The following is a 22,254-nucleotide window of genomic DNA, read 5'->3' as shown; positions in this document are numbered from 1 at the left end:
GCCACTGGGAGTTATGTTTGGCTAATTGCAAAAGAATTTAGTGTATTGCTAAAATGACTGTATAAAGGTAATGCAGCTTTATTTCACAAAGTGACCTCTTTGTATAGCTGTATACCTGTAGTATGCAGCTATATTTTTTTATTTTATCTGTATATTATACACATAAACTGCATGGCTCTGGGAATAGTTTACTGGTAAAGATTCCTAAAGGAGTACCAATAGGAGTGACTATTATCTGGCATAGTCCACAGAAACTCTCCTCACAAAAATCCCCTCACAAATCCCTTGGCAGGGTTGCAGATTTAAGTAATTAAAGGCATTTAGAATTCACTGAATTCTGTAGAGATTTCCTAACAATTAGAAATGTTTTCACAGTGTGGTTTTACTCTGAATGGTGATTATGGAAATGGCATGTTTATTGTAAAAAAAAAATTTTTGATATGCTCATTTATAAGTGAATAAGTATTTTTTCCTAACTCTTCACCATTGCCTCTACAAAGCCATTTTATACATTCAAATGCGATTATTTCTCCCATATCATCACAGGTAATGAAGATTAAGTGAGAAAGCAAATTTGTACAGCTGAATGACAGACAATAAATATTTCTGTTAGTGGGCCACAAGAATTAGCATGTGGTTCTCTCACTCATCCAGCCTGGCCCAAAGATATTGCCAGGAGGGAAAAGGAGCATACAGAGCTCTTGTTCTCAAATTTAAGCACTCGTGGCTGAGTACACTCTTGGGAAGGGATCTCTTGAGAGCCCAAGTGCCATTTCTCTGGAGTCACTTTTGGCAATGAATCAAAGCCTCAGGTTGTCTCTGGCACCTGAACTCTTTCAAAAGTTCTTCCCTGGTGTGAACCCCTGGTTACTTCATGCAGCGAGGTGTTTTCACATTTCATGTACCGTGACCCTGATGCACAAGTGTAATGCTTTAGTGTGCATTAATCAAGCATAAATTTGGTGAGGTTGACAACAGATTCCTGCTGGCCATGGAGCCAGACCTGGACAGCTAAGGAAATGTTCTGTGTAGTGGTTCTATGCAGTAAATGTTTTAAATTGATGCAGACCTGAGGTTTCAGTGCTTTACACTTTCCTGACTGCACTTTTCATCTGTATTCTTGCATGTTAAAATAGAGCTGCTCATTTCTATATCCCGTGTCATGATCCTTATTTTGTGTTTCTTATCTCTATGATTTACTAAGATCTGAATAATTCTGTTATTCAGAACTGTTAAAATACACAACTCATCTTGCTGTTAGAAATTACATCAAAATGGGGACGGCTTTGAAATGCACAAGAATGTGGGGTTTTTTTTGTCTCAGATTTTCAGTAAGAGTCAAATCACTTGTGTTTTTGAAAACTTCAGCCTCTATCTGTGTCTACATCTGCTCCTGTCTCATTTACTAGACTAATGTGGATACCATATACTTGAGCAGAGTCTTATGCATCTAAGAAAATATTCATATTCCCTAAGGGGATTGCCTACCTCTCCTCCCCCTCTCCTTTTTTTTTTTTTTCCCCCTTTTACAGTGTCTGAGCATTTTCCAGTTAAATTCACCTTAAAACCCAGAAAGTCCTCTTCAAGGCAAAGGAAATCTTATAGTCCACAGACATTATTAAGTGCAGTAACTAATAATGTTTGCAGTGTATTTATACACAGGCCAACATTTCTGTATGAAACCTCAGGAAAACCTAAAAATTACAGCTTTCATGGCATTGTATTGACATTTTTATTAACACTTACATGTAGGATGTGCTTAGTAGTTTTTAAAAAGCCCTTAATATGTCACATAGCATTTATGAAAGCATAAACATTAAATGAGATTAGGTTTTGTTTGCATTGCAGGTAAAGTGACCAAAACACTTTCATTCATTTCATTTTCATTCTATATATTAATGTTAGTCTTGTGTGATTGAAATTTCATTAGAATTTTCACTTCTTTTGGTTTTCTGTTTCTCCTTCATTTTTTAACTTTCCTTTAGTCTTGGAGCACATTTCTACTCCTTTTCCCATAGCCTGGTATTAAGAAAAATGCAAATTTTATTTTTGTTACCACACAGGCTGCAAGTTAATTTTCCCTCCTGTGTTTTAACCTGAGGAGAAGCAAACCTAGCCTCAGTTTTATAGTCATGCAGAAACCTACCCAAGAAACCTCCCCACTGCAAGAAGTGGTGCCAGAGCAATCTCCAGCTAGGAACCAAAATTCTGAAGTTGTTTTAATATGCATAAATGGTTTGCTGTGTTTGCAAAAATGACCTTTTTTTCAATTCTTTGATTGCTGTGTTTTGACACTTCAGTCCAGAACCGTAAGAGATTAAAATACACTCATTGATTCAGTTCTTTTTCCACAAGGCAACTGATTGAAGAGTGCATGGGGAAAGGAAATTACTGTATCTTAGCTAAATCTTGACAAGTAATTTTCTCATTAACCTGTGATTATTTTTTTTTCATGTGGTGAAAAACATTAATTAATTGTTAAGGTAAATATAGGTTGCTGTGATAAAACTCAAATTTTGAATTTGAGATATACTAGTATGTATGAAATTTTATATAAACTATATCAATACCTTCCCAGGTATAGACCTTATTCCTCAAGTGAAGATAGAAGATTTAAAGCAAATGAAGGTAAGTATTGACACAAGCTTTTCAGGCGGTACTCCTAATTTTTTGTTTACGTAGCCAGGATTTTACCTGGCTAAAGTCAATATGGCCACAGAAAAACTGATCCAGCTTATCTTTTTTTCAGGCGTATATAAAGCATTTAAAGAAACAGCAGAAAGAGCTGAATGCCTTAAAGAAGAAACATGCCAAGGTATGATCATTAAGGGTTCTCTGAGCCCAATTTTAAACAGTTGCTCACTAGCACAGGCAGTTTCTAATTAAATTATAGGAGAAGACTAAGGGATGGTAGTTGGAGTCCCAAGAAAGGCATACATGTTTTAAATGGACTGCAATATGCTGCAGTGAGCACACTTTCCCTTCAGCAACCCTTTGTGTGTCTGCCTGAGGCTGGCTGCACATTTGTTTGACCCATACAAACGCTCAAGGCTCACCTTTTTCAGGTAATGATTTTGTCTTGCTCCCTCTTGCACGACTTATTGACATGGAAAAACCAGGCAGTAATGATGGGAGGGAGGTGGTGCTGCAATGAAACAGGCACTGGAGAAACTGCAAAATCACCAGAGAGAGCTGGGATGTGTAGCTGAGAAATGCAGAGCCCTGGTCCTTCTCATTTCTATCTGTTTTAACCACGTCATAGTCAGCTTTTTCTTGGCAGTGATACCACAATTACATATATCACTGCCACAAATACACTCCATGGTAGGAAATTACAGCCAATTTTGCCCTGCTCTCTTTCATTAGGAAACCATACTCTTGTTACAGAAGGAGTTATAATAAGTGAAGAAAATATCTCAAGTTTTGAATTTTGGCAAAGAAAATCCACAAATCCATTCTGGGCTGTTGAGGCTGTTGTTCCCTTGCTCTCTTTGCTTACCAATTCACTGCAGATGTGATGTCATGTGGTTGCCTGGGCATTTCTAATATCAGTCTTTGTGTTTGTTTTCCTGACTGTTGTTTGGGCATGGGACACTCTGTAGAATGAAGTATGGAGAAATTATTTTCCATAATTGGCACTTTTTTGGGGTTCTTAGTATTGAAAGCCATGTAAGAAAATTAACTAGTTACATTTCAGCCTCCTTACTGACTGTGCGGAAGGGAAATGAGTGATTACTGCATTTTTGTCTTGTGTGCAAAGCCCATGCTCAAAAAAAAAAAAAGTGTCTGTCACCAACACTTTTTGATATCAACAGTTTCTAGACCTTCATAGGGCTGATCTTTTTGGGGGCTTCTAATTTTTAAGCAATACTTTGTCATTTCATTGGCCAGCAGCCAGCAATTTGCTATAGCAGTGGCCCTGTGGTTATGGAGAAAACAGGCCTACTCAGGGGTCTCTCTCCTCAAACACGTGACCCACAGGATATCTGAGCCAAGGCTGTGCTTGCTAGTATTAAAAAAAAAATCCGTCTGTTCAGGCTTGCACTTGCTTCCTCTGATGTGAGGAGCAAATTGCCAGCCATAATATAGAAAGGCCCTGCACTCAGAAGGGCTTTCAGCATTTCAAGCACAGCTCTTGCATGCCTGAGCCAGCCTGAGTCCTGCTGCTCCTAAGTGCAAAGGGTGAGCTCGTCCTAGCAACAAAGTGCCTGCCCAGGGCATGCCTGGCTAAAGGCCCCAGCCAGGGCAGCTCCTGGAATGCAGAGAGTCAGCAGTGGTCTCAGGGCAGTGCTGGGTGTGCTCACCACTGGTCCTGCTGGATTTGATCAGCTGGGATGGAGCAGGACTCTGCAGCTGGTGACCCATGATCAACCTCAGGAAGCCTGTGTTTGAAGCAGGCTGAACCTAAAAGCACCAGAAATAGGCTGGCTCTCATTTAACCACAGACACTCCAGAGATCTGCAGGAGTAAGCAAGCAGAAGGGAGTTGTCCATGATGCTTAAGGAGAGAAAAGTGGAATGCTTTTCCATCTAAAACTGGCTTTGGAAAATGCATTATGGCCAACAAAAATTAAGTGGTGCCGGGCTTCCTAGCACACAACACCCTGTTGCTGTTGTTCTTTGATGTTATCTTCCACTTACTTACCTCTGTTCAGCATTTCAGCCTTTTTGGCTCCAGCAGGTACGATAACATTCTCCAAAAATCCCTCTGTTGGGATTGCTGAAGAGCAGATGATTGCTCTTGGGAGCAAAGAACACAATCCAAACCTCAGTCCAGGAGGGATCTATCAGCTGCTGGTGCTGTAGTATTCCTTGTGTTTGACTTCTGAAAAACGGTGGCAAATTCAGGTAGTTGTCACTACTTTAAAAAAATCTCCTTGTTAGGAATAACTTCTCTTGAATCTTAGCTCTGGTAACCTGTGCTTTAGGTAGTTTTAAAAGTGACTGGACATATTTAAAATAATATGTCCAGTCACTTCTGCATACTGTGCAGAAATGCTGTTTTTTAAACAATGCATCCATTTAAACACCTGCATTTGGCTGCTTTTGAGGTAGAGTTTTTCCTGCCTACATTCCCTGAAGTAACCTTAATCTCCCAGTATGAATTAATATCCATATTACATTGAGCTACAGAACAGCTGATGTGTCTGAATGGTGACCTTTAGTTTCTATCTCTTCTTTATCAAGTTATATGGTGAGTACTGTTTAGGGGAATGACCTGGGGTGGCATCACAGGCAGCTGGGCAAAGAAAAGGACATTTCTCAGTCAGCCAACTTCACTTTTTATCAGCCTGCTTTTATGGGCCCCTAATTCATTTTAATATTTTTCAGAGCTGTCAGGTAGTTTCTGTGCTCTTTGGGCTAGACAAAAGAGGAAGGATAGTGAGAGATTACCTTGATATATTCTCTACCAGCCCAGGAGCTCAACAGAAGATTGTGGTGTACAGTTTTAGCAGTCTCAGACACAACAGGGATGGTCACAAGTGTCCCTGAGGAATTTAATATGGTTCTAGACAGTAACCAGAATTGCATAATTGATCTAAATCCCCAAATGCATCTCCTGCACATTCATATTGACATTGAAAATATGTACTGTTTGAATTAAAGCCTAGTAAAAAAGAACATGAAAAAAATCTCCAGTTCACGATGCAAAAGTAGGAGTACAAAAGATGAGGGGACTGTAGACAAATAAAGTTCTGCAACATGGATTTTTGAACTGGAAATGTTAGTTCCTTCTTTTTATTTCCTCATCCTTGTATTCTGTAATGAGAATCCTCCAAACCTCAGTTTTCAGTTGTCCACAGTGTTTTTGTTCCTTTAGGGAGATACTGGACAGGAATAACAGTTTGTATAAGGGGAATTTATTCCCTCTTCTCTTTAGTAGCCTGAGCTGTGATTTCTGCACACACACACTCACTGTTCCCAAAGGAACAGTAAATGACTTTCTATTCTTTTCCCATGGATACTCTTGCTGTGATTTGAGTCTTTTTATACCAATTAGGTGGCCTCTCAGAACGCTGGCAGAACCGTAGCTTCAGTTTATAATGACATATAATTTTTGAATATATTCATATGAAAGGTGTGCAGATTCAGTGAGCTTGAGGAAATCACTAGAACCTACTTTTACCTGAAAACTTACTCTGAATCAACCTAGGACATGTTAGCAACTGAAACTTTGCATTTGAAAACAAAAGATGCTACAAAAAAAAAAAAAAACCCACTCATATTTCTTAGAATTTTGGCAGAAGTTTGGGCAGAAGTCTCATGCTTTACAGAGTTTGTTCTTAGTCTTTTATGGTAAGAATTGGATAGTTCAGCTCATTCAGAGGAGAGTGGGTATTTTCAGAGATGCTCTCAGTCACTTCACCTTTGACTGGCTGATGTTGTCAAGCCCGAGCCATTCTTTTCACTGTCCCTATTTCTCCCTGCCTGGTTAATCACTGCAAACACCCCCTGGTGAGGCTGCCATGTTTTAATATTGACAGAATCAATGTGTTTCCCTTTAAATCCTCTGTGGAACAGCAAATCCAGTTCCCCACTCTGAATACAACACTTGGAAGCTGTACATGCTCCCTGGGGAGATGCTTGGCAGAGGTTGGAGTGCTGGGGTACAGCCCAGTACTAGATTTTTGAAAGCACTGCAGCATTGGTATTAATGTTTTGGTAAAAGTGAGTGTAAAAGTATTTAATTAGTTTTTTTAGAGGAAGAAACAGTGATAAGGCAAAGGTGTATAGAAAATAATAATAATAATAAAGAGCAGTAGAATAGCAAGTGTGGAAAAGGTGCAGAAAGAGCTATAAAAAATAAAGTCCTGGATGAAGCTGTTTTAATTAATGAGGTTCTTTTTGCCATGATTGGATAAAATACAGGACAGTTGGCAGTTAATAAAATAACATGAATGAAAGAACCATTTTTCCTATTGCAGTGTAAATTCAATATTTTCTGCTCTCCATGCTGGTCAAATATTTGCATCATTATGAGCTGCTGTTCTGATAAAGCAAAATAGAAAGTTAAGTTGTATTGCACAACTTGCTGTCACTTGCTAAAGAAGATGTCTGCCACAAGGTGGGATTTCTCAATGTGAGAGTGCTGCTATCGCTGGGGATCATGGGCCAGACCTTCAGAATTGTACTTAAATGGACATTTATTCCAACAGATGACTTTTTTTCCCCATCATTGCTTTGTTTGAAAATGTACCATATTTTTAAGGTTCACTGCAGATTTCAATTTTTCAGACAAAGAAGGAATGTTTTAGTGCTTGGGGTGGAATACCTGGACTGTTTAGTACCACATAGCTAGACCAGATTAAATTCCATTGTCAAAATGGTCCATTTGTACACTGATATTTTTTAGGCTGTAAGGAAATTGCACATCAAAAATCCAGCAACCTAAAGGTGAGATCCTACTGTTTTCCAGGAGCACAGCGCCATGCAGAAGTTGCACTGCACACAGATTGACAAAATAGTGGCCCAATATGATAAAGAAAAGGTGTCATACGAGAAAATGTTGGAAAAGGCAATCAAGAAGAAGGGGTAAGATATTTTTTAAATTATTTTCATTTAGACTTAGATTTGATATCTTATGCTTTTGTGGTCTGGAGTAAAGTGTTCAATAAAAAAGGGCATTGCACATTGAAGCTTGAACCAGCATCATACATCAGCCTGAGAATGAGCTCTAGCAATGGGCCATAAATGCTGGACTCACTCTGCCTTTCTCTAGTCTTCTGCTATCAGAATTTTAAAAATAAAAGCAAAGGATTTGCCTAATTTTTATTTCTGTGGTCTGGTGTGGTCTCACTGCACTCCCCAGGGAATGTCACTATTGTGTTCAGTGAGAGCAGACTACGGTCCTCAGCAGCTCTAGTGACCAGAAAGTAGCAATGTTTTGATTTTAGAGGAAAAGCTGGCTTTTAAATCCTGAATGTTTGAAAATAATAGACTTTTGCTGTGCTGTTGAGTTGAAGTTTCTTTTTGGCAACACACTTACAGATCCTCAGCTGGGATAAAGGAGTCTTATTCCTTTGACTGGGGTGGAGTTGTTTTGACGTGCAGAAGCTGATGGCCTGGGATATTATCTGTGTGAGTCTCCTGTTTGTCCCAGAAAGGTTCCTGGAAGATGCTGATGTCTTTAGTAGAATGGCTAATTTTAATTTGGAACTCAGTGGCAGGACCTGCTGCTGCCTTGCTGTTCATCTGGCAGCAGTTTCTCCTCTCCACCTTTCACCATGTCCCTGGAATTTCATTGAGACAGCCGGACTTACTTTAGTTCCATACCCAGCTATGCTAACAGTTGCTCCTAATTTCATATTGTTGTCATCTGGCAACAACAGCTGGCAGCAACTCACTCACTGAATACTGAACATAGATGCCTGTTTGGCACTGGATTCTTTCAAGAATGCTTTTTCTATAAATTACTTGGAATGGTGGAGGGTTTTTGAGTGCACATGTTGTAAACTGCCAAAGGAACAGAAGCAGGACTGTCAGAAGTAAACAAGGTAAGGAGAATTCTCCTCACTAAATTATGGAAAGCTCAGAGTTCATGCTGTACTTTTTTGTTCAAGACAGGAGAACTGTAAGCACACAAATACTTATAATCTACGGAGTTTGTTCCAGAAAATTACTACTTCTCCAAGCAGAGAAGGGACAACTGCAGGATTGATTAATTTAATCTGGCTTTGATTCAATTTCATTGAATATAACACAGCAGAAGGTTACTGATATACAGTCAGGTTATTTCCTATAGTGGCAGAGAAGTGAGCTCTGGGCATTGCACCACAATTGTTGTGGGGACAGAAAGGTTTCCCTGTGCTCTGGTATTTAAGAATCTCAGTGTTCCTGTTGGGCTGAGAAGGAGCCAGTGCCTCTGCCTGTTCAGACAAAACAGCCAAGGAAGGTGTGCCAGGAAGTTCAAGGTGGAAATGGCTGTCGCTGTGCAATAAATATGGGGAAGTTCTGGATAACAATGCTCTCCAGATCACCCCAAAAGGGGACAAGTGTCAAAGCAGTCCATAGTTTGATTCACAGTTTGAGGTCACTTCATTGGCTACTTGCAGCATCGTTTCTTAATTTTATAATGCATGGAAACCAAAGCCTTTATGCTAGTCTCATATTATGAGTTAAAAATAAAATTGGAAATGACCACTCCAGAAGCAGCTTCAATGCAAAGCCAGACACTGTTCCTTACCCCAATTCCATACTTTCCATGGACTCCAGAGCTCTCAGTCACCTGATGGCTCTTTCAGTTTTACAAGACTGACTGCATGCATCTGATTAACAGCCGAATCAGTATCTGACAGACTTTCTGTGAAAGCACTTTTTAATGACACAGCAAAATATTTTAAGGGCTTCCTTCAGGGTGAGCCCTGAAAGCCCATTCTGCAAGGTACTTATACCCACCACAGCTGTGCAGAGTATTAAAGGACATGCTTAAAAGTGAATACATTGGTTGACACTTAGAAATTTTATTGAATTTAAATGATCTGATGAATCCAGAGTTCTAGGTTCAGTGAGTACAGGACATGCTCAATTTCCTTGGCTATCATTCTGGAGCATTTGCAAGGAGTAAAAGTTTTAAGAGAACTTGTAGAACATGTTTTCAAGGCATTCATATTGAAATTGCCAGATTATTTCCTGATAAAAAGGCCTTTGATAGGTGTAAAGACGGCTTTCTCTTCTGATCTTGTGCAGTTTTTTTGTGGTCCATTTCTGCTACATGGTGTGACAAATGCCAACTGCATATTGTTCAGCAAAGTAGGAGTTTTTAATTACATGCTAATTCACTGACAGATGGACAGGATTTTGCTCCCTGTGCTATTTCTGTCATGCACTTGAAATGCTTACAAATCTCAGAGAGGCATATGGGAATAGGTTGTGTTCCCACTCTGAACTGGAGTCAGGGCACATAAAGATCCTTCTAATTGATTGGGACTGTCCAGAAATCCAAGTGTGTCTGTGTGTGTGAGCTTGGTAGGTGGCACTGGCCCTGGCTACTTGTTCCTAGCTGTGATTCTATGGTTCAGCCATGGGCTCTGCCACCACAGCTGGGAGCAATTCCCATTTTCCATTATCCCATGGTACAAAGCCTTGGCACATGATGAAAACTGCGTTATCAGAGACAGGATCAGCTGGTGGTTTGGACGTCTGGGACTCTGAAGAGTCCAGTGATTGAACTAAGGAGGTTATTTTGGGATAGAGTATGTCTGATTCACACCTAAGAATCAATGTCTTTCATACTGTTCAACAAATCAAATATTCCATTGCAGCCACACCCTGATCACAGGGTGTTATCAAAGACACTTCCCTTTCTGCTGTTGGGGTTTTCAGGCAGAAGTAACAGTGGCCGGAACCTCTCTCTATGACTTTAGATTGCTTCAAAAGTGTCAAATCAGTGTTAGAAATATCTACAAAATTTCCCGTGCTCTGGGTAGAAAATAAATGACTGGTGGCCCTTGGGAAAACAAGACACACTATTTTCAGTAAGGGCTTTCCTGGTACTGTTTGATGATAAAATTTTCTGCTAATTTCCATAAGTTTAGCTGTACTTTGATATGAAAATAGGGTTTAAACTTGTTAAGAATTTCATAAATCCGCTTTTCTGGAGCAAACATGGATTAATGTTACTGCAGTCAAGCAATGACCATCGTTATTAGGGCCAGCTGCTGCTGATAAATGAACATGTCCCTGTCCAGACACAGAGCTGCATCACTTTGCATCAGTGGATGATCCAACTCAGAAATATTACAGTACTGTCCAAACAGACTTCTCTCAAGATACTGTTTTATTCCAGGCCCCTCCTTTGCATTCACTTATTCTCACAGAGGGACACCCACACTTTCTGTAGGTGTTCAAATTTAGTACACCCACATCACCCTGGGAGGTAATTATTCAAATTGCATAGTTTTCTCTGCCTCAAACTAAATGTAAGTAGCCAAATTACTTTTAAAACAGAATCAAAAATCATGGCAAGGATAGGCCTGTAAATTTTCAGGCAGAAACTGATTTCTCTTGGCAAGGCATTATAAGCCTGGAAAAGGAACCAAGTGTCATAAATGGAGATGCCTGACACATGCTCGGCAACAGAATAATTGCTAGGCCAATCTAGAATTAATCATGTGGTGTTTGAATTGACTGATCATTAATCCAACAATATTTTGTAAGTTGTGAATGGATTGCCAGAAGAAATAATTTGATTCCAATATGGTGCAGCACTTCAACTTTGATTAACATTTTAATTAGTAAGCGCTGACTGAATGGGGAGATGTTTAACTTGTGGCACACATTTGCAATTTTTCTTTTTTTTTTTTTAGAGGAAGTAATTGCGTTGAATTGAAGAAAGAAACGGAAATTAAAATTCAGACATTAACATCAGATCACAAATCTAAGGTAAGCAAACAGCTAATTTTAACACATGCAACTTCTGAAAGAGAGATTTTGAGACCCAAGTGGAACTTAATTTTCCTGGAAGCATATGAATCATTTTCACCAATAATAACACGTTGAAAAGAATGGGAGTAATTGAGTGTCTAAAAGTGTTTCTTAAAAAAATTTTTAAAGCAACATCAATTTCCTGCTGTTTTGAAATTTTTGAAGAAAGCACCATATTCATGCCTCGTGAAGTGAAACTGGTCATTTGTGTCAGCTCTAGTTAAACAAAGAGAATATGTGTTATATGAAATTTGGATGCTAAATACATTCCCAAAATGCATACATAAAGAAGTTTCTATTTCATTTTCCATCATTGTTGTCTTGGCCTTGGTAATCAGTTTCTTAGGGAATGAGGACCCCAAGTTGCTCTTGAACCAAATGCCTTCTTATTTCTGGTGTTGTTTTATTTTGGTTTTTTTTTTTTTTTTTTTTTCCTATTGCTTTGTTGCTTTGTTTTCTCCAAGGTCCTGGGGAATAAAAGTGCCCTGGGACTCAACCTCAGCTGATTTGGAAAAGCTGTTCTCAAGCTCATGGCTCCCCTGGAGTTGCTCAGAGCTGTTTCCTCTGTACTTCTGTCCCACTGCTGTTTCCTTTGGAAGGCTTCTCCAGGACTTGCTGACATATTTTGAAAGCTGTCCAGACTAGAGGGTGGCAGGGACACCAGGAGGCTCATCCATGTGCAAAATCAGCTGGAGGGAGGACAGTACTGGAGACTAATCCCAGTAAAAGCTGAAACCTGTGAAAAGAATCAGACAGGAACAGAAAATACACACAAACACAGTCACATCTTTGAGGCTAGAATAAGTTAATTTTTATCTTGCCTTCTTTGAACTTGATTCTCTGGTTTTACTATTTCATGCAGAGAAGATCATAATTCTCTAAACAAGGTTTGCTTTCTTCTTGCTGCCCTCTCAGCTATTGGTGTAGCCAAATACCCCCAGGAATAAAACCTAAAGTACTCTCTTATCTCTCTATTTTCTTCCTGAAAAGTCCAGAACCCTTTCCTTAAATAAAAGCAAATTTATTAAGTCAAAAAATAAAAAAACTTCATTCCTCTCTTATTAAAACAAACTCTCTAAGGAGCACTGACTCCCAATCATCCAGACATAAGCTCCAAAGTCATTTGAAATTACATTACACGGAAATTTATTTGCTCTGATCTCTCTCTCACTATCACTCATAGTCTGGAGTTAGGTGTCACTTGTACACAAGCAACATCCAAATTCATTAGTCTTCCAAATCCAATAAATGTGACTCATGTTCTCCATTTCCACGAATATATTCCATTTCTGAGCCCTGTTCCTTTCAAAATCCTGCTTTCAAAATGGTTCCCTTTAATTTAATCCATACCTGGAAAAAAAGATTGATTTTTTTGTCCACTCCCATGTCAGGTTTTAGGATGACATTTTGAAAGGAGACTTAAATGTAAGAATTGAAATGTAAGACTTCAATATAAGACTTGAAATTTCAAGCTTCTGATTATTGGATAATTCCCAAAGATCTCCTCTGCATGTCATCCCCCTCTGAGGATTCCTCTAATGATTTTCAATGTCCTGCTCACTGTGGTTCCATCAAAACTGTCCAGATTATTTACCAGCCTCTTTTGTTTCAACTGCTGTGTGTGGGCCTTTGAATTATTCCTGGAGATCATTCAAAAGTTTGCAAGCAATGGGTTGGAAAGCGGTGCTCAAGACCATAGGGAAATTAACTCTTATCTTAGATGAAGGTAGGTGCAATTAAATTAGATTAAATTCTGAGATGTTGAATGCATTACACTGATATAGTGGGAGTTTGATTAATTAGCAGTTGTTCAGCATTTCTCAGCATTTGGCCCACTAATTTTGATATATCAGATTTGAACATAATTTATCTTTAATTACAGCTCATGTCCTCCAGTACAGCTCTGTGCCACAATGTGCCTGCAGATACCTTTAGCATCAAACAGACCTTTTCATCTCCAAAACTCCTCCTGTCATGAGGAAACATCCAGCCCAAATTTGACATAAAATATTGAAATGAAATCTGAATGTCCCAGCATGTACTTCACACACAATTAACCTAGCAAATGCAAATTACTCGCCTGCATTAGGAAAGTAGGTCCCAATTTCAAGTGGGCAGAGGATGAAAAGAAAAAAAAAAAAAGGAAAGATTACTTCAAAGATCATTCCTGCTTGAACTTAGTGACAAAACAAACTTCTTGCATATATGCTGTGCAAAAGAAGGTTCCTTATCAGGATTTTAATTAGTCTCTTAGGCCCAGTGTAGGAACAGATGAAAGGACAGGCTTACTCAGTCTGCAGAACAGGAAGGAGAGAAGGAAGCTAATGGTTATTTTTCCTATCCTTTAGGATAACCAACACTGCCTTAATAGCAGAAAGTAGGACAAGAGCACAGCCCAGTAAACATTAAATAGTCATTTCAACTATGCTGCTAATAAATTGGAGAAAAGCAGGGATGTTCTCTGAATTTACTACAGCTGAACTTTGAAGTGTATCACAGATCTGCAGCAGAACTGGATTTCAGATGATTTAATGGCCATGAGTTTTAAGTTCTTCTGAATCTGAGTAAATTGGGTATTTAAAGTCTTGTAACTGGTGTTTGGCACATCCCTTATATCCTTCTCATCAGGTTATATCTTGCTGTACCTGAAATGAGACTTCTACCTTGGTGGAGATGTAATAAAAGAAAGTTTCACATTTCAAGCTTCACAGAAAAGTTTGTTTTACAAGGAGGTGTACTTGCTTCTTAGACTGCCTGCTGCTTCTGGAATTAGCAGCACATCACAGTACATCTGTCCACGAACACAGGCAGGGTGTTCTTCTGATTATTTCCTCCTTCTTAGATTAAATACTTTATCTAAGTATTACCACACTTTGCAGGGTTTGTCTTTGGGAGTTGGACACAATAATTCTATGAAATATTATATGATTCTGTGGTATCAGTGTACCTGAGATTCAGAATTCCTGCCTTCAGGTTCCTCTGTGGTTTATAATATTCACCATTTAAAAACAATTATCACATTATTCATTTGCAATGAGCCTTTGAGTCTTTGTTCCTCTGTGTTTGTTCTTGCTTTGGAAACTCTTTACAATTAAGTCACAAAATACTCACTTCCACCATGGCTTCCACTATTTATTTCACTATTTTATGATTTTTATTGTCATTTTAAAATTATTTTTATTGTCTTGTATTATTTTTATGTCCTTTTATTAGTTTTTATTGTCATTATTCTTTTTTTTTGTGCAAATTTCATTTTGCATTTTCTCTACAGTGTAAGGAGGCCTTAAATAAAAGCAAACTCTTCTTTGTTTACTGGAATGCCTGTGGTGGTGGTGAACACTTGGCCTCCTTCTACCTGGGCCACATAATAGCACTTGTCTTTTTGAAATACTAACAATTTCTAACACTGTGACTGTGGGAGTTTTCTGAGGGCACAGGCCCTTTACTGCTGTGCTCCAAATTACACACAGGATTTTGGACTGATCTACCTGCACCATATTGAATTCAAATCATGGATGAAGCTGACTCCATCTGGAAACTCTGCATTGAAAATAAATAAGGAACATGTTTTCCTAAACCCTTCAGCCATGACTTTTAGCTCTCCTAAGTCCATCCTAGGTCCCCCTGAGGGCTGGTAAGCCAGATGAGATCACTGTTGAGAAGAGATTCATACAACCTAACTCAAGTGTCTTGGTGCTTGAGGCCCTGGGCATTTCCAGAAAGTGTGAGAATGATAAATCCTGCTTTGGACCTGCCCACATTTTCACATCAGCAGTACAAGGACCGTGGGCTAAGCTTGGCCCAGACTGAAGCACCTGAGGTGGTGCCATGGGTGAGCTGGAGTGTCTGCCCCCCAGCCTCTCAAAAACCCCATCTGAAAAGTTTGTTTTTCTTCCTTCACAACATTCAAGCATTTATTTGTACTCATTTTAAAACGGAATCCTCATGTTTTTCAGGCTCCAAAGGCAGTACTGATGAACACCTTATTAAAAACACTACTCCCACAGACTGCACCACATCCTTCATATCATTTCATGGTTGACAGGCTCTGGGCTTAGAGCCCCCACATGCACAAAAAGAAGCATGGCTCATTTTGCTGGAGGCACACTGACTCTTAAGCACCCTGATCAATTGGGCTTGTGTTAGTCATACCAACTTCTGCCTCAAAAGGCTTTTGTTGTTTTCTGCAGAAAATTGCCGGTTGCTCTCTATCAGCTGCTTGTACCTGTTTTGATATGAGACCACCATTTAGCTGTAGTTCAGTGCAAATCTGGCTTTCAGGTAGTAGTAGTCATCCTGCTCTGTTTCAGAATTACTCACTTCTTTATTTCATTAGATTCCTTCTTTATTGGGCAACATGAGGTTTAGGTAAGAGGCCCTTCAGAGGGGCCTCTCCAGGGCAGAATGGAGACTGGGGCTGATAAAGTCTCTACTTTTTTCACCTTCATCACTGTGTGCAAGACAATCTGTTCTTCATTTTGCAAAACCCAGCTAAGATATTTAGCTGGAGTTTGCATAATTCTCTCACTTTCTAAGCAAAATGGTGGCAATTTTTGTTAAAAAGGATAGAGTTTCCTTTCATGGAAGATGACCCAGGTGTTATTGGTTGTAGTTGAAATTATTACCTGAAGATGGATTTATTGGGAGGCACATTTTATATACCATTTATGGAAAAGTAGGATAGCATGTCAAAATACCCAAAGATGATCATTAAAGGTTAATAAAACATATCTTTCTATTAGCTTCCTTTTGAAATCAATGAGCACGATATATTATAATAGCAACTCTGGTGATTTAGGCTTCTTAACACTGTCTCTTGGGAACATTCCAAAACTTTAATCTCATTATTCTTGTGAGGCTTGGGAGATAAACAAGAGAAGAATACTTGTCAGATTCCCTGCTGGCTTAATGACTATAAAACAAAGATACGTAGCCCATCTTCAGATTCAGGTTGTACTAAATATAGGATTTCTCCGTAAATGCTCTGTGTTTGTGAAACTGTCTCCTCAGTACCAAAGGCTATCTTTAAGCCCTCAGAGAAGTCCTGCTCACTAGGTTTGTCCATTGTTAAGTTCAGTACTTTCAATACATATATTTTTCATGGCAACAAAAGTGTGAAACTGTTTTATTATTAGCTCAGTGTTAGAGAAGGTATTAAAACAACGGTAATACAGTGAAGAGCCTATTTATTCGGCCACTCTACTCAGGGCACTTTAGGTAATAGTGTCTTAATAGCAGGGATTGGTTTACGGTGTTTTTATACCCACCCAGCAGTGCCCTCAGTGGCTTTGCTACCAGTGAAGCAACTTCATTCTTGCAATTTCATTTTTTCACAATTCAGCTGCGGTCTTTAGAACCTGTTTTATACTTGTCTTTACATCACTTTCAGCAGCAGGAGGAATTGCTCTATCTGGGAGCCTCTAACAAAGCTGGTGCTACCTCCCTGCAGGTCAAAGAGATTGTGGCTCAGCACACCAAGGAGTGGTCTGAGATGATCAATACACACAGCGCTGAGGAGCAAGAAATCCGTGACTTGCACTTGAACCAACAGTGTGAACTACTGAAGAAACTGCTCATTAATGCTCATGAACAACAAACCCAGCAGCTAAAATTCTCCCATGACAGGTGAGCAGGGCAGTGCTGCCTGATAATGAGCACTTGGTTTAGGTCTGCTCTGTGTAATGCTTTAGTTTTTTGCATTGACAGCTCCAAAGGCGCTGGGCTGAATGCATGGCAGAAGTAGAAGAAGCAGCCATACAAGGTTTAGGTTGTGTCCTGGTGAAAGATATGTCTGTTGGGGAAGGTGGGAACCTCTCGGAATGGAAAATGTGACCCTCTTTCCTCTGAATTATTATAAGTCTGAAATCATGGGGTTGTCAGGCAATGGAAAGGGAAAAGAAGCAGCAGTTCTTTACTCTGTGTAACAAACCAACAATCAAACAAGCCAACAAACCATCCACCAGCCCCAGCCGCTCCCGGCCCCAGCTGCTTTCCCTCTGCTGCAGTTCTGGGTGCGGCCGCCAGGGGCGCTGCTGGCTCCCGGCTGGGCAGGGGCAGTGATTCCCCGCTCCAGCAGGGGGCGCTGTGGCGCGAGCTCGGCCGCGTCTCCCTCACGCGGCGATGGCAGCCAGGCTGGGCAGCAACGGGGCTGTGGGGGAACCTCGGAGCGGAGCTGGGAGGGCAGGGGCCAGCGGGCCCCAGAGTGCACAGGAAACGTAGCAGAAACTCTGCAGCTCCAGCAGGAACCGCGGGGCGTCCCGGCAGGCACGGGGTGTGGGGTTACAGTGTAGTGCAAACCCCTGGAGCAGGGGCAGAGGAACAGCGCGGCCCGGCTCCCAAACACAGCCCGTAGAGGCTCCCCCGGAGAGGCAAGGGACTCGGGGTCCCGGGTTTTCCCCGAGATGGTGAGGGTCCTTTCCAGTGAGGTCAGGTGTTAATAAGGTCCCAGTGCAACAGCTGCTCTTACGAGCACAGCCTCGCTCGTGGTAGAGTACAGCAGGAGACAGAACCTCCCACCAGTGGCGAATTCTCCCCACAGCAACCGCAGCATCTCCCCTTCGATCCTGCCAGACAGAGGAGCTGAGCCCAGCCTCACCCCCCAGCCAAAATCCCCCACTACCTCTGCCTTCCAAAAGAAGGCCCCTCAGCTAGGAGAGTACACCTGCACCTTTCCTCCGCCTTGGCCATTTCTTTTGTTTCTCTTGGGTACCTGGTCATTATTGTCTCTTAGCAACAAATGGGACTAAATTCCCTGAAAGAAAGAAAAAAAAAAAAAAAAAAAAGAAAAATCTTAACCTCCAACATCCAACAGGTAGATGTAGGAATGGGCTTCTTAGCTGATTTAGATCATCTGAACCTCCTTAAAGGCAGCAGGGGTGATGAAGCATTGGTAGTTTGCATTGACTTTACCCAGGAACTTCAATTCAGAGGCTGGAAAATTAGTAGTATAAAATACGGAGTACCCTTTGGAGTTGCTGTCAGCTGGGGACTTGTGTTTATAGCACTGCTGGCTGTAAGAAAGATTCATGAGAAGTGAGGTCACAAGGGGTTGCAGGATAAGCTACATTAGACTGGTGTGTTATCTTCATAGAATATCTTGCTATAATCACACAGAAGACACTACATGACACTAATGCTTTTGTAATTGACCATCCTACCTATTTGATATCAAATAAAATTAAATGCACACTATAGTCACAATGCTAAAAATGGTGGTAAGTAGAGGAATCATTTTTTTATCCTATGATCTCTTATCCAAATCATCCTAAAAGCATATGGACGTAAAATATGTGTGTACGCAAAATATATATATTCATATGTAGATTCATATGTATTTGTCTTCAGCATCTTTCACACAGAAAGCATGGGGGAAAAGTAATAAATAAATCACATTTGAAGAAGTAATTGGAATGATTTTTTTAAATTCCTGAGTGAAAAAGCAGTGTGTCTTTGCATCAGAGAGAACACATGCTGGGAGCTGCAAGCTTTTCATCCAACAGAGAATTGTCCCAGCAAAAGACTTGTCTGAGCTCATCTTTATGTTAATCTCTGTGTTAACCCATCTCTTCAAGCTGTCCTGCAAAACATACCTAGTCAAATATGAAGTCCAAAAATTGTTACATTATTATACAAATTCATAATTCAAAAACTATTAGCCGGAGGAAGGTGCAGTCCTTGGTTCTGTACCTCTAAGTCATACTTGGCGGCATCAGCCCAGGAAATCATATCACTTTCCTTTTTTGAGTCTTTTTTTCCATCCTACTTGAAATTCATCAGAATGCTTGGAAGATGTTTTACTAATATATGGCCTGTAAAAGTAATTTTTTTGTTTTCTTTTCCATACATAGTTCCACGTTCTCTTAACTTTGCTAGAAGTTGTCATTTCAGCCTAGCAGTATATATACACTAAGGCAAAGCTTAAATTTTTTTTAAAAGTTTTTTTCTCATAGTTTTAGTCTTTGGCTTTAGAATTTCTGTATCTGTATGTTGTTTAAACATCCCTCTATAATTTCTTGTATATGATTCTTATATTCTTAGCAATGGATTTTGCTTTCATATTAGAAATCATTTGTGTTCAGTCCATATATTGCTCTGTGTTTAAAGCTACAAAGAACCACATCTGAAAATTTACATCCTGATAAATACCAAGAAGCCTCTTTGCTCAGCTGTCCCAGGAGTAACAACCTTCAATATTCTTTCTGCTTCATTCATTGCAATTTAGTGTGTTTCTGCTTTTTTGGGAATTATGTGCAGACAGGAGACTTTGCTGTTAAAAACAAATTTAAGACTGTGTCTGAATCTATGAATATTTCAGAAGAATTTGGACTGTGAAATATTGAAATGTGAATAATAATGCCCCAAAGAGGCATCACACTTCATAATTTGTAAACTTTTTAATGTAATATATTGTGCGTAGGAAGACATGCCTTTATCTCTAGAGGCTAGGAGACAATTCAGGTCTATCCACAGGAAAAAGGGGATCTGTGTGAGGGCAGCATGGGAGTGGGGCAGGCTCTCAGCAGGCTGTGCTCAGCACTTCCCTCTCTCTGAGCTGGGTAATGAGTTGGATATCACAGCAGAGGGCACAGGGCTGTAGCAGAGATCAATAATTTCAAATTATGCAGTTGCCTGCTGTAGGAAAGGTGCTTTCCCTCCATGGGTAGCACAAAAAGCAATTTCTGTCTGTGCTTTTGGCTCATTTAAAAACAAAGCAGAAGGCAGCAGATACTGCTAAAAACCTGAAGCTTATTGAGCTCCAGGAGCACTGAGCCCCCTGCCTCCCCAGACTGAGTTCCCTTGGCTGATCTGGATGTGGTGATCCTGCAGCAGTTCAGAAACTGGGGACATGAGGCTGTTATTCACAAGCATTTTTACTCAGATAAAATAACCTGAGAGAGAGAGAGAAAAATTGTGTGGTGGGTTTTTTTTAATAGAAGAAGAGATTTCTCTTTATTCAAACAATACTGGTGTCAGAAAATGACATGTTAATGCACTTTGATGTCATCTAAATATATATATAAAAACCAATATATATATAAATTCCAATTTACATGCTGAAAGTTAAGTATTCCTTCAATAGACATGTTTGCATAAATTTCAGAAGTGCAGTCACTATGACTCAGTAGAGAATCAGCAGCTAAATCTTGTAGTGCCACATTTTTCAGAATACTTATTTATTTTTATTTTCTTTACCATCCTGGCCTATCCACTTCTTCCAGTTCCAGGAATCACCACTGCTTGTGGGAGGGAGAGTGTTTTTGCTGGAGACAACGTGATGTGTTGGCCCTTTCAGCCACCTCCATGGCCAATGCCTCATTTCTAAATCATCAGTGATGCACAGTAGTTCTCTAATCCTCTTAACCTCTTTCACTCTAAAGTTGTATCTGATGCAAACAGGCTAAGTCAGTTTGAACACCTACACTGACTTTTTTCATATCCTTCAGCACAGTAATAAAAATAAATTATTTCAGCACTCCTCTTAAGACAGTGTGTTTGAAAATCACTTCAATTTCAGTGTAGAAAATAATAGCTTTTATTTGAAGAAAGGATTGTTGGAGTGAAATATGTTTTAAACACATCATTTTTTTTAGAACTCAGACTAATTTTTGCTGTGATACCACTGCTTTTAAATCTATATTCAGGAGATGTTTAACCTTACGAACTCTTGGAGGGAAAAGGGGAAAAAAAAAGGCATCACAGTTCTTTAATAAAATTTTTTTAAAAAGCTCTCTCTTTTCACAGGAAAGGCTGAAAGGTTTACTGAGGCAATAGGAGAAACCAAACACAAGCCTGACCATAGCCTAAACCACTCTTTTCAGGCCCAGAGGCCCAAAGTAGAAGTTTTAAAAGGAAGTGTGTCAGCTCATACCACAACTAGCAAATATTATTACTATTGATACTGCTGTTACCTTCTGAGTGCAGGATTTGTAAATTTTTAGGCAATTGTAAAAAACAAATTGAATTTTTGATAGTAGCTTGTAGTAAGACAACTTGTATAATAGGGAGAAAAGAGAGTATTTTATACCCTTTTACAAGATTCAAAGTGTAAAAAGACTTTGAACTCATCTTTCCAATTATATTCTCTGGAATAAATAGAGATTTCTGAATGCCTCCTCAAACTGTAAATTCTACCCAAAGGAAGGGAATTTTACTGTTGTTTGTTCCTTCCTCTTCCTTAATACTTCAAGGAAAAAGTAACCACAGTGTAGAGGAACCCAACTTCCGCAACAGTTGCACCTCAGGCATTAATGACTGTGTTTGGTTTTGCCCAGGGAAAGCAAGGAGATGCGTGCCAACCAGGCTAAAATATCCATGGAGAACAGCAAAGCCATTAGCCAAGACAAATCTATCAAAAACAAAGCTGAAAGGGAGAGGTGAGTATCCCTTCCTGACAAGGGAAGAAGGCTGACAAAGGCTGACAGGGGAAGCTGTGGATTAATCCCATTAAAACCATGCTTTTATGGATGGAAACTAAAGTCTAAAGATTGTGCTGGATTAATTTTTAGATGACCGTTTTAGGAAAAAAAAGTGATTTTTTTATATTTATCCTTTTAATAACTCTAATGCCCTGGTCATCTTTGACTGACTAGAGGAGATCCGATCATACTATTAAATTTTAATTATTGTACTTCAAGAGCATTATATTTTTTTGCTTTTTCAGTGAAATGAGGGCCTGACTGAGAAGGGAGTAAAAGCAGAATCTACACAATGATATCTTACAAACCTTCAGGGTTTCCCCTCCACTCTGGCCTTGCCATCTGGCTTGTTCTTTCCTTTTTTACATCCCCTCCTTTGTACTGGACTATTTTGGTGTCAAAGCCTGAACCGAGTC

The 22,254-nt window shown here is 39.7% G+C and overlaps 1 protein-coding gene across 3 annotated transcripts in view; it reads left to right on the top strand.

Moving 5' to 3' along the window:
• The window catches only part of PLCB4 (phospholipase C beta 4), a 166,678-nt gene that overhangs the window by 136,535 nt on the left and 7,889 nt on the right, over positions 1-22,254 (top strand). For all 3 annotated transcript variants that reach the window (XM_053937646.1, XM_053937645.1, XM_053937644.1), the window contains 6 exons: positions 2,579-2,628; positions 2,750-2,815; positions 7,417-7,532; positions 11,306-11,381; positions 16,873-17,048; positions 21,695-21,796. In XM_053937646.1, the coding sequence (XP_053793621.1) occupies positions 2,579-2,628; positions 2,750-2,815; positions 7,417-7,532; positions 11,306-11,381; positions 16,873-17,048; positions 21,695-21,796 (586 nt within the window). The remainder of the gene's footprint in view (positions 1-2,578; positions 2,629-2,749; positions 2,816-7,416; positions 7,533-11,305; positions 11,382-16,872; positions 17,049-21,694; positions 21,797-22,254) is intronic.

The sequence above is a fragment of the Vidua chalybeata genome, chromosome 3 (assembly GCF_026979565.1).
Source record: "Vidua chalybeata isolate OUT-0048 chromosome 3, bVidCha1 merged haplotype, whole genome shotgun sequence".
Lineage (NCBI taxonomy): Eukaryota > Metazoa > Chordata > Aves > Passeriformes > Viduidae > Vidua > Vidua chalybeata.
The sequence above is the reverse complement of the archived record's forward strand: the minus strand, read 5'-3'. Positions and strand labels throughout refer to the sequence as shown.